The sequence below is a fragment of the Scomber japonicus genome, chromosome 13 (genome assembly GCF_027409825.1).
Source record: "Scomber japonicus isolate fScoJap1 chromosome 13, fScoJap1.pri, whole genome shotgun sequence".
NCBI classification, from domain to species: Eukaryota; Metazoa; Chordata; class Actinopteri; order Scombriformes; family Scombridae; genus Scomber; species Scomber japonicus.
The window spans coordinates 10,348,321-10,361,149 of NC_070590.1; the positions used below are offsets into that span (position 1 = coordinate 10,348,321).

The window sequence follows — 12,829 nt, forward strand, 5'->3', positions numbered from 1 at the left end:
ATCAGTAGTTTGTTCATTGTGTTGATTATGGAAGAAGATGATTTAAAAGGACTGGTGACTGGTGGATGACAAAAGCTGGTAGAAAATACACTGTGACAGTTTATATTTATAGCACAGTGAGGGTCTTGGTGAGGGTCTTGTTACATTGCTCAGAGGGAAGACAAAAAGCCCCAAATATTATAATGTTACCTATATTTTTTATCCAGTAAATGGGGAAATGGATAATATTTAGGGATAAGTAAACTAGGTGTCTTTGAGGCCATTTTGACACTGTCAGGTTTGTGGTGAGTAGTATTGAAACTCTACATGTGTGAGTCTGTCTTTCCTTTTGAATGACTCTGAGTTTCCCTCCCTTTGATAGTATCAGAGGGGCCAGCACTCTGTCAGTTAGAGTTTCTAGTAATCACCAGTTGCCACGCTTTACCACACACACAGTTACAAAGGCACACACACACAGACACACAGTCACAAAGGCACACACACACACACACACACACAGTCACAAAGGCACACACACACAGTCACAAAGGCGCGCACACAGGCCCACAAACTTCCACAAACTTCCACACTTAGCTCACACACACACACACACACACATACACACACACACACACACACACACACACACACGCATACACAGGCCCACAATCTCCCACACTTAGCTCACACACACACACACACACACACACACACACACACACACACACACACACGGCACGGATACACAGGCCCACAATCTCCCACACTTAGCTCACACACACACATACACACACACACACACACACACACACACACACACACACACACACACACACACTTTCCCCGCTCACTCAAACTCCCCGGGGCGTTACAAAGGAGCTTAATGGAGAGCTTAAAGTGTCCTCTGCCGACCCTACCTGCCTCCATATTCTCTTGGTGATTGTTCCACTTTTTTAAATTACATTTCTAGCCTTCAGCGTCGCCGAATCCCACCACATTCTTTTCTGTGACTACATTTATTATGTAAAGGCTAACCTGGCTAGGATGTGCTAGCACAGGAGGACTACCAGCAAGACAAAACTAGTGGAACGTATATAGCTAAAAAGAAAAATGTCAGTGACACAAAATCATTGTGGTGTGACATGTGATTGCTAAGTGACTACATGGGACTTTTGACATGCTCACTTTTCTTTTGTGATATGAGAATATAGATTTGAAGAGTGCGATATGCTTCACTGTACATGTTTCACACTTGCCACACACAGACATACAGAGTTTGCATACTGTCCAATTCTGACTGTATTTTGTTTGTTTCTCTTCCCTTTTCATGTGTCTGCTGATGCCTTCAGGATTATGTCAACAACCAGGTAGGAGGAAACAGAAAATGACACACTGTCCCTAGATTCATGTCTGTCTCTCTGTCGCTCCATCCTTTTTTTTTTTTTTTTGGAGCATTTCCACATCTATCAGGTTGATGAGTATGTGTGTGTGAATGTACGTGTGAATCACTCCTGGTTGAGGTACTTGTTATTTAGAAACAGGCAGCGTTGGGAAAAGCAGGGTCATTGCAAGGCTATCACACACACATGCACACACACACATGCACACACACACACAGACAGACACACATACACACAAACTGCTCTCTGATGACACTGTGGGTGGCAGTTAGGAAGGAGGGCTAACTGTGGAATAAACAGATGCATGCTGGGAACGACAACTGACTGGTTAACAAATGGAGGACGAAGTGTTTTTGTTTGGACATTTCAACCTGTCAGGAGTCAGGACAGACGACTTGAGACAACTTGAACGTGTCATTTCCAGGTTCCCTGTCCATATTTGGGTCAGATTGACATTAAAAGATCATATTCCTGAAAGTGGATATTGAAAAATGTGACCTTGTATTTTCCAGTTTTTTGATGTGTCAGCAGTGTTGTGTGTGTGTGTGTGGTGCTGCTGTTGAGACGTAGCCACGCTTAAAGAGGTCATTGATTGATCGGTTTATCATTTGATTCATTAACAACCTCTTTCCTCACTCTAATTAATAAGTCATCAGAGCAAGTAGCTGGTTTTGGTGGCATAACCCTCTTTAAAATGTCATAAAAAACCTCCACCTCCAGGCATTTTTTCTTTTCTTATTTAATGCATGTTAGGGGGGTTGCCCATTTGTAATGACATCATGTTAATGAGTGGATGTTACACAGGCTATAAATGTATATTGTACACACACACACACACACACATATACACACTCTAGGAGAACAGTTCTGGCAGTGGATCAGAGGATGTTGTTTAGGGGGCCTTATCGAACCATAATAACATCAGTGATCCATTATCACTGGTGTGCACTGGTGTTTTTCTCTCCCTCTCTTAATGGGTTGCTCCGGAGTGAATGGAGATCCTAAAGCTATGAATTGAGAGGGGGAAAAAAGAAAGATAAGTCTTGTGTCTTGAGCAGAGATAAAAGGGTGGAAATATACAGGACAAAACATCTACTACTAACAAATCACACCAATGAGAAAGTCTACAGGCTTGTATTTCTGATAAAGACAAACAGCTGATTAGCTCAAGCTTTATTTTAGCATTTCATCTCACATCTTTTTATATTCTGCGATGACTCTGGTTGTGATAGATTCTCATTGATCCAGAAACCCGATTCTTCTTCCAGCAGGATGAGAGACAGAGGATCCTGTGCATTCTCTCACTAACACAGCAGACCACTGGGATTCACTAATGACTCAGAGTCATACTAGACATGCACACATACACACACATACATACAATTTGCACAAAACACAGACACACAGTGCAGAGCAACACACAGAGAAAGTCACTTTATTAAGACATCAGATGCCTCACTGGGTTACTGTCTTTCTCTCATTGGACAAACCGAGATAGATAGATGAACCCATCACCTCATTTGCCTTGCAGGGGGAAACCTGCTCAAAGGGCTTTTTTCAGCCAGGCTACTCCAGAGCACCCCAGGATCATTAATTTAACATGATGCGGGGTGAGCCATCTGCACATGATAGTTCAGTATGTACAACACTAGAATCTAATCTTCAAAGTCTGACGTTATGCTCTTTTAGGAGTCAGTGTTTGGCTAAATTCTGAATTTAAAGGCTGCTAGGAGAGAGACAGAAACAGGCCAGTAGTACAGCATTAGCCATGTGATTTTTTTAGATTCAGTTTGTCGGATTTGACTTGTTTTCTAGAGTTCGTCCATTGCTGTGTTAAGCTCTTTGTTTCATATGAGGCTACGTGGTTTTTGGAAACAGCATCTTCTCCTCCGGTTTGAAGAAACTCAGTCGGTACACGCCGGAAACGTTGCATCTGACTTTGCAGCGTTTTGCGGTTAGCTTACTTCCTGTCAGAAGGCACGTCTGATGTCTGCTTCTCCTTTTCTCCCTCCACAGCTTAAGCGCTTGTATTTTGCTAATAAGGAACACACGTGAGCTAAGTGTGCAAACCTGCATCAATAATGTAAAGCATCAGGCACGTCTAATGAAATTCCTTTAGGCGGAGGAGGAGGTTAGTGAAAAGCTGCTGTAGGCAAGATTCCCTTTTTAAAAGTACACAAACAGCTCTTTAGCACAGTCATTTCTTGCTTGCTTGCCCACATGAGGTTTTAGATGATATGTTTAGTCGCTGATTGGAAATCTGTGTATACACAAAGCAACAAGTTACAGCTTTACACCAGACCTCCTCCTCCTCCTCCTAAACAGCAGAGAGAAAGCGTAGATCACTTTCTCACTGGTCTCAACCGTCAAAGGCTGAATATGCTTTGCTTTAAAAGAGTGGTTTCATTTCCCTTGCTCCCACCTCTCACTCAGAGAGCTTTCATACCTAATGTGTTTGGTTTTGTTAAAATGAACTCCCAGCGACAGGAACAAATATCCAGACAGATACCGATTGTAACATCTCAGTCTGCATCGAAGCAGGGTTCAGTGTGGTTTCCTTATAGTCTGAAAGCAAACAGACCAACCACATCATTTTATGATAGCAGGTATGTGATTTTACCATGATTTGCGGTCTTATGAAGATAATACTCACAATCAGTTACTTCTTTATGAACCCTGTGTGACACCTGAAAACATAAATATACAGATACAGTATTGAAGTGCTACATAACTTGCTGCCAGTCACTGGAATAAGGAATACTGTTCCTATGTAGGTCAGAATAACACAGAATGACAATCAGACAATGTAATAAATGAGCTGACCTGTCTGTCCAATAACTTCATGTTTACAGATCTTGGTTTTCAGATTGCAAACGGCACCAGGGTCCGCTTGGAAGGGTCCCGAGAACCTCCTTCTCAGGTAGTCTCGGCCCAGTTGTTGAGTCTGCACCAGTGTTTGATCGGTTGCTTTAACGTTAGCTGGAATGATTAACACTAAATGAGCGAATGCACTTGAGTTTGTTGTCAGATAAGTTTTTGGTAGTGAAATGTGGAAGCCCCCCTATCAGTAAGACTGCAAACCTGGTGGTCAGATTGTTTTGTTAGCTACAATCTCAAGGTCAAAATGAGGTGTCAAACTGAAAAGAACTTAATTTATATATTACATAAGCTTTCTGTTTCGAGGTCCATTAGCGATGACTTCACCTTGATAATGCTGACATTTGATGGTATCATATTAGCTCAATTTGATGAGCTTGTACTCGTCATGCAGTGACATTACTCAAGTTACCTTCACGTCACCACTTACAATCAGGTTAAACCTCAGTTTTTGTATTCATCATGCTGGGAGCAAGTCATCGTGTGACTCATACAGATGCTTTCTCATAGCAGTGTTAACCTGGTGTGAAGAGCTGCATCATCTTTCAACAGGTTTGAAGGTCACCATGATGAGGTGATGAGGTGATGGGAAGATGCAGTCTGTCTATTTGCTGTTCTTGAGCCATCAGACAGTTTTCATCCATAGCTCATGGTAAAACGTGGTTGTTCAGAGCTTTTCTTGTATGAAACAGGCTGGTTAGACAGTGAACAGACTGGGAGATCAGTGGAGTATTAGCCACTGCACTGGTTTGTTGAAAAAGCAAATTCCCTGCACTGATTGTATTGGAATGAGCTCACTAGTGTCGGTCAGTTTTATAGAGTTTTGCTTGGCATAAAATAATGATGAAGTTGTTAACATTCCCGTAATGTTCTTGGCTTCATTTACATTGTCACTAGTGTGTGTGTGTGTGTGTGTGTGTGTGTGAGAGAGAGAGACAGTGGGTGTGAGTGGGTGAGTGCATATTTCTTTAAAAAATTTGCGTTTAGGCAAAAGCACACATGTACAGTACTGTGCGTGTGAATATCTCTCAGTGTTTGGGTGTGTCTGGCTTTTTAGTGCTATTCAGTGCATACATAAGCTCCATGTGTGTGTTTAAAATGTATACAGTATTAAGGTTTTTACGTGTATCTGTCTTGCTGTTCATCGTCTCTGTGCTGGTCCAGAGCGAAAAACATTCAAGTCTGCTTAGATTTTAAAGCCCCTCATTGCTTTAATGCATTCAGTCCATTCGTGGGCTCATCTGGTCTCTTTCTATTAGAATGCAGGTGGGGCCAGCTGAGCCTCAAGGGTCTCTAACCAGCTCTGCCACTGCTAAACCAAACAGGGCCCCGGGGAGAGAAGGAGAGCCAGGAAGGAGGAGAGAGGAAAAGAATAAGGGACAAAAACTATGTGGGTTTTCAGTCAGAAAAAAAGTCAAGTAAATTTTGTCCTAACTATGTCAAAAATCTAATCAAGTACCAACTTATGGAATTGTTGACCTTTATCAATCATCAGGATATATCATTAACAGGTGACATGAATATTAAATTGACATGAATGAGCTGTTTAATTTGAGCAGTGATTTGCAGTGATTTACAGTCATGAGGTAATGCAGGAGGATGATACCTTATTATAGCCTAGAAAATGAGTTATGGGGGCACTCTGGTATAGGCAGATGATTACAGCATGTCATGCAACCACATCACGCCCAGTTCGATTCCTTCTGTAGACATTGGTTGCATCTCACTGTCTCACTATCTCATTGCTTCCTGTTTCCCTCTTCGCTTCTGACTGTGTAATTAAGGCAAAAAAAAAAAAAAAAAAATCTAAAAATAAAATGGGAAAGCCAGAAATTAGTCAGCAGTTGTTTTTAAATTGTACAAATATAGACTACCAACTTTTTTCATCTCCTTTTATGGGAATTTGCTTATGAGTCAGTTTGTTTTGCATTTTTTGTAAGTGTTAAATTTCACTCCTCATTATTCAAAGTTCTGTCAGTATGATCACAATAGTTGACATGTGTCATTTCCTCTATTAGTCTACTTTACTCTTAACTAGTAAAGCAGTAAAAATCCTTAAGTCTTACATGACTAATAAGGGGGGGGGGGGGGGGCACATTGACATTCAGGTGACTCAGCAGCCAATGAAAGAAAACCAATCTTGGCAGTGCCTACTTTATTTTGATCTAGATTTTGACCTTTGTCATACGTCCTCTCACCTTTTCCTGTTTTTCCTTTCACTCTGTCTAGTGAAGCAGGATGCCATGAGAGTAACCTTTTAAAAAAAAATCAAAGAGGAGAGGATGGAGAAGGATAGAATGAAGCGTGTGTGTGTGGGGGGGGGGCGGGAGGTGGGGGGGTTGAAAGTAGAGTTGAGTCATACAAAATATAACCTGAAATAATGGCTTTTTGAACATGGTTAACAAAAAATAGACACAAACATTACTAGGGGAAGGAATAATTGGATGTAATGGAAGTAATAGGAGTAAGTAAGGTGACTGGGATGGAGAAAAGGAGTCGAGTGAGGTGAAAGGAAGAGTGAAATGAAGATAATGGGGGTTGACTGGTAATGAAAAAAATGAGTGGGCGTGCAGCACAAGGAGGGGGCGGTGTGTCGAGGGGATGGAGGGATGGGGCAAAAAGGTGAAGGTTGTTGGAAGGTCGGATGGGGATTTAATGGGAGACGGGAAGGATGGGGGTGACAGAGAAAACAGGGTTCAAGAGGGTTCAGCTTAGGAGGGAGGTCGGAGGAGGAGGTACGGGACGAACGGATCTAACTAGGGTTAATAGGACTTGAAAGTAATGTGCAGCATTAGCTTTAACTTGAGCTCACTTCTGCAAAACGACCCAGTAAGGGCCTCAAAGCTGAAAGTTCTTACTTTATTTTGGTTGCTTTTTTTTTTAAACACCTAAAACAAAAAGCACATGTTACAAATACGTCACATCACCTTCATCCTAATAAATTGTTGATCCTTTATCTTTTATCCACCTCTTTATGTCTAATTCTTGCGGTTTGCCTGTGTGACAGATGTGTCTTGATTTTCAAACATAGCTGTACTGGTTGCCACATGCACAGAAAAAGATTGATTTTCTATCTCTAGACATGTGTTTATGGCGATGAATGATTCAAACTTAGACTCAGGGCATAGATAAATGTTGTACCGCTATTGTAAGAGGCGACAAATGTGAAAGATTTGGGTAAAAGCTACTGAGCACATAAACAGAATAAGCAACAAAACCACCAATAATCTTCATCCAAGCAGTCAGTCAATAACTTATTTACTTACTCAAATTGTGACTCAGACTTAAAATGCTCAACTCGGTCGTGATCGGCGCCTACAAACAAACAATAAAACCACAGACTCGGGGTGGCTCAGTGGCTCTCCAGCCCTGCTGCTGGACTCCTGCTGCACTCATCATCCACACACACACACACACACACTAAGCACATATTTAAAACACTTTGGCAGGACTTTGGATGGTATTTTTTAACATGCAGTGTCTCACTCTTTGAATAATGTAGACAAGGCTTTATTTCAGTATAATTGTTTTACAGAGCTAGAATCACCCTGGTCATGCTGTGTGTCCCTGAACTACACATTTATAGTCTCAGAATTCATTGGAAGTGTTTTAGATTTCCCATCACATTGACTCACAACTGCAGTCTTAAATTCTATACTTTAAAGTGTCGCTCTGAAATCTGACAGCATGCTTGTGTGTGTGTGTGTGTGTGTGTGTATGTGTGTGTGTGTGTGTGTGTGTGTGCGTGTGTACAGCAGTGTACCAGTGGGGCACTATCTGCGGCTGTTGTTGCTTCTAATTTTAGGGATTACATCAGCAGCACTAAGATGACGACCTTGTTGAACTCCTTCTCTATGTTCCTCTGTGCTTCTTCTCTCTTCTTCCTCCTCCTCCTTCCTTCACTCCGCCCCTCCCATTACCTCTGTCCCTTACACTCCTTGTCATCTTCCCTCCCTGTTATTTCCCTCCGTCTAACCTCCATCTCCCTTATTATGATAATATTTTATGTTTTCCATGAAATATGCACCGACATACGGACACACAGTATGTACTCGTTGTACTTTACGTTTATATTAATACACCTTCAGGCTTTTCTCTCTTTTTACTCTTGTTTCTCTTCAGTTATGACTATGAATGGATCCTTATAAGCTTTGAACACTTTAAAATCTATTTTCAAAATGTCTCTTCAGTTTGTGAACAGCCAGTTGAAGCTGAAGGACAATCTATAGTTCATCTTGAATGTAAAACTCCAATCAGGGACACCTAAAAAAAAAAAAGAAGAAGAAGAAAGAAAGAAAACAAGAAGTATCTTTGAAGTAGATACAATTGGGAGAAAACACAACCTGAATCCTGTTGGGGAGGAAAAAGCCTTTACTTGTCCTCTCTTACCTCTCCTTCACCTTGTGAAATCCCGCTGACAGCCCTTTCCCTTCTTTTCATCCCACCCCCCCACCCCCACCCCCCGCCCCTTTCCTTCTGTTAGTCTAAATTTTTCATCCACGAGTCTGCTCCTCTCATTTAACTTTTTTCTCTTGCGTGCTCGTCTCTGACTCACTGTCTCCTCATATTTGCTCTCGTTATGTCTGTCTGGTCCATGAAGTTCTTACTCTCTGTGAAGACCCTTCTCGTCTCTATTTACGTTCATTCTCTGGAATAGAAGGAAGACAATTAACTGGTTTTTCATGTACTTGTTTCTTCATCGTGTGCGTCACATCAGACAACACTTATCATGTTTTTTAGGAAGTGTGCAGAAAGTACATACTGTATTATCACGGGCACTTTTCAAAATGACACTCAACCTTCAGTTCAAGGTCAAAACACAGATGGTTGTCATTCATTTGCCAAGAGTGTCATTGCAATATTTTTTTTTTTCGCTGATAAATACCTTGTTCACTTCCTGTTTTATGTTTTTGCATCTCTATGTTTTTTCTGGACTTGAAGCTCTGTGTAACTCTGCAGGGACCAGGAAGGGAAGGGCTTGTTTAAACGGCAGGAATTCCTGTCCGACAGACACACACAGACACAGACAGACAGACAGACAGAGACAGACAGACATGCTCACTCACACAAACACTCGCTGACACATACATGTATGATCTGATGGCCACGTTCACGTTGTTTGTTTCGCCGTGTGGTTTGTAGAAGCGTACAGTTTAGTACATTTTGTCTTCTTTGACTGTACACAGGAAACCATCAGAGCAGTGGTTCCAAACAGACATTTAACCGTCTTCTCCTTACTGTGAGGTGACATTATAACAGTTAGCATGACCGTTACCCCAAATGATAGCACAACGTGTCTTAATAAATAGAGAATGGAAAGTCACATACATTTGGGTGGGAATAAATACTAATGTACAGATACAGATGTTTTAGAAATATTTATTTTGCCACTATGCAAGTGTCCTGACACACTTTGTAGTAGTAGTTTACTGTTATATGCTTCTACACAAAATGGATCAAATTCAAGAGATTCAAACCAGTGACTTTCTAATCCCAGCCTACTGTCTGCTCTGTAAGGATGCTGCCAGCCTCCTCCTCCTCAACCTACTCATTAATTGTGTTGTAAAAGAGGCAGAGTGTCATATTGTCTGTGGAAATTGCTGCACAGCCATCCTGCAGAAAAATGTAGGCCTTTAACAACTCAGCACTTCTCTGTGTGTTTTTGTGTGTGTGCATACACATCTGTGTATTACAGTGCTACAGGGGCTTTAGTCAGCTGACACTTTTTAATTAGCCTGGCAGAACTGATTAGCTGAGGAGCAGTAGCCAGACACACAGACACACACACAATGTGGTCGTCCACTTTATGAGGGCATGTGAGGGTACAGAGCTGAGTGTGTGTGTGTGTGTGGTGGTGTCCCAGGGGGGCAGTAGTCCCACTAGCGGCAGGCCGAGTGACAAAAGAGAGACAGAATCCCGTCAGAAATCACTGAGCCACGCCGCGCATCGCTGAGCAACACACACACTTAATACACAAACTCACACAGGATGCGACGTCTAGTCAGTGTGAACCGTCTGGTGTGTGTGTGTGTGTGTGTGTGTGTGTGTGTGTGTGTGTGTGTGTGAGTATCTCTGACTGTCAACGCGCTGTGCCTTTAGACAAGATGACATTTCCTGTCTATCGGCGCCTGTCTGAATTTGTCCTTTTTCTTTCAATTTTGCCCTTTCTGTGTATTTTCTAGTTAATAAAACAAAAGCACACTTTCTTTCTTTTTTTTGTCTGTCTGTGATTTTCTGACTTGTCCCTTGATCACTCTCTTCAACTTTTCTTCTCTGATTCATCGGCCAAGTTGTTATTTATGACTCTCACATCTTTTCTTTTATCTTGTCTATGAAGCACTGACTTGACCAGACGTGCACACGCAGAAGCACACACACACACACACACACACACACACACACACACACACACACACACACACACACACACACACACACACAGTCAGTCAGTTGCACATTGACTGTTCCAGGAAGTCCTTCCTGTGTGATGTATATCCTGCTCTGTGTTGTGCAGACAGATTTCACATCATCACATACTGAGATACAGTAAACGCTCCTCTGAGATGTCTCATGTAAATAAGCGTGTCTTTACTTTTTTTTTGGTTTTGAACTGATAATCAGGTCAGGCACGCAGGACAAGATACTTGACTCCTTTGAAGTTTCATGTTTTTGACACCACAGATGTACAACTCTATTCATTATGATTTGTATACTTTGTAGAAGTGTGACTCTAACTCCCCCAAATCTTCCTCTCAAGTCAAAATTAGTTTAGGCAAATGCTTCAAGACTGAGCCAATACAGTGATTTATGGAGATATTTACTTGAGCTTGGAATTTATTGGTGTCACATTGGCTTCATCTTTTCTTTTTGCCTCATTTGATCTTTTTGTTGTTTGTGTTTTGGCTGTTTGTATCTGTCATGCCCTTTTGGTCTGAGGTCATTTATTATATCTGAGTTCTCACATGTTAGTCATATCTTTATTCAATAAGTAATGAAATACTTTGGCAGCACTTTTGGTCATTGTGGTGATAAAGCAAGACAGATGGTAGTTTAGATTGAAAATATATTTTAAAAAAATGTTACAATGTGTGTTTGTATTGATTGCTACTAACTCCTAGTTTAGCTTTTTAATATTAATATTTAACCAACTTATCAAATGTCTGTGTTTACTAACGTTTAACTAGCATCTTTTATTGCAGTACAATGCTTTCTGACTTTAGAAACCGAATGTTTAACAGAACATTGTGATGAGAGTTTTATAGTGGATGATGATCAGCCAGTATTGTCTAAAGCTGGACTTCAGTGCAGCCTCACTGTGTTTCTGCAAACCCGCAGGGCTTCACTAAAAAGCTCCAAAGTTATGAAAGTAAGTTTTTTCAAATGTTCTCTCTCATAGTTAGCCTTTGTTATATTTCTTTGAGAGAATTCAAGCAAACACAGCCGCTGTGCATTTGTGTGTGTGTGTGCACACGTGTATGTGTGTGCATGTGCGCCTGTGTTTATTAAGGCTGGGGCTTTGACAGCAGGGTAAGGGAATGATATAGTGCTTCGCGCACTCATATGAGAAAGGGAAAAGACTGCAGTAAGTACACTAATACACACTAAGACTCACACACAAACTGTCTGAACACAATCACACAACCTCAAGAGAGACTCTTATATACTTACTTTCAACCCCTCTTTCTTGGCATACACTCATACTGTGTATACACTCACTGACAGACCCCTCCATTAGGCCTGGAGTCCTTAATCCATTCAGTGTTCAGTAATTTCATTCATGTGTAAAGGTTGAGGTTAAGGTGTGTGTGTGTGTGTGTCTGTGTGTGTGTCCGTGTGTGTCCGTGTGTGTCCGTGTGTGTCCGTGTGTCCGTGTGTGTGTGTGTGTGTCTGTGTCTGTCTTTCCACTGTAGTGGTGTATTTAAATAACATAATTAGTCTCCTCAAACTGTGATTCCTCTCTCTGCTTCCATCTCCGTTTCATCTTTTCTAATCGACTGCCCCCCCCTTTATTCTTCCTCCAGTATCCTTCTATCCATCGGTCTCCATTTTTTATAATCTATTTCTATCGCTCTCCCTTCCCTCTTCTCTCTGTGTCTCTCTTGTGTACATAACACTCCTCTGAAGGCAGGGCTCCATGTGCTTGCATCCGATTGGCTGCAGAGTAAAAAGATGATGTCATTCCTAGTCGGGAGGTGCGTATGGTTTCACATACACACACAGAGGAGAGAGAATTGAGGGTACCGATTCCTGATTCATAGCAGCAAGCAGAAAGGGAGTAAAAATGGGAGCAGGTAGAGAAGGAGATGGATAGATGGGCAGCTGATCATGAGATGAGATGAAAGGGGAAAGTGAGATCTTAAGAGGGAACTGTATATGAAGGAAGCAAATAAAAGAAATAGCTGATTCGAGGTGAACGTGATAAAGGAGAGGCAGAGATTGCAAAAAGGAAAGAGGAATTTTTTTCTTTAATTAAAGAGAGGAAAGGGAAGGAAGGAGGAAAGTGGGAGTCGGAGAAGAAAACACAGACAGTGAGGGGGCTAGGAATGTACTGAACGAGAGGGGAGGGAGGTCAG

The 12,829-nt window shown here is 41.6% G+C and overlaps 1 protein-coding gene across 3 annotated transcripts in view; it reads left to right on the forward strand.

The window, feature by feature from the left end:
• The window catches only part of LOC128371915 (rap guanine nucleotide exchange factor 6-like), a 149,892-nt gene that overhangs the window by 62,063 nt on the left and 75,000 nt on the right, over positions 1-12,829 (forward strand). For 2 of the 3 annotated variants that reach the window (XM_053332311.1, XM_053332310.1), the window contains one exon: positions 1,329-1,346. The exons of the other annotated variant lie outside the window; for it this stretch is intronic. In XM_053332311.1, the coding sequence (XP_053188286.1) occupies positions 1,329-1,346 (18 nt within the window). The remainder of the gene's footprint in view (positions 1-1,328; positions 1,347-12,829) is intronic. 3 annotated transcript variants of the gene reach the window in all.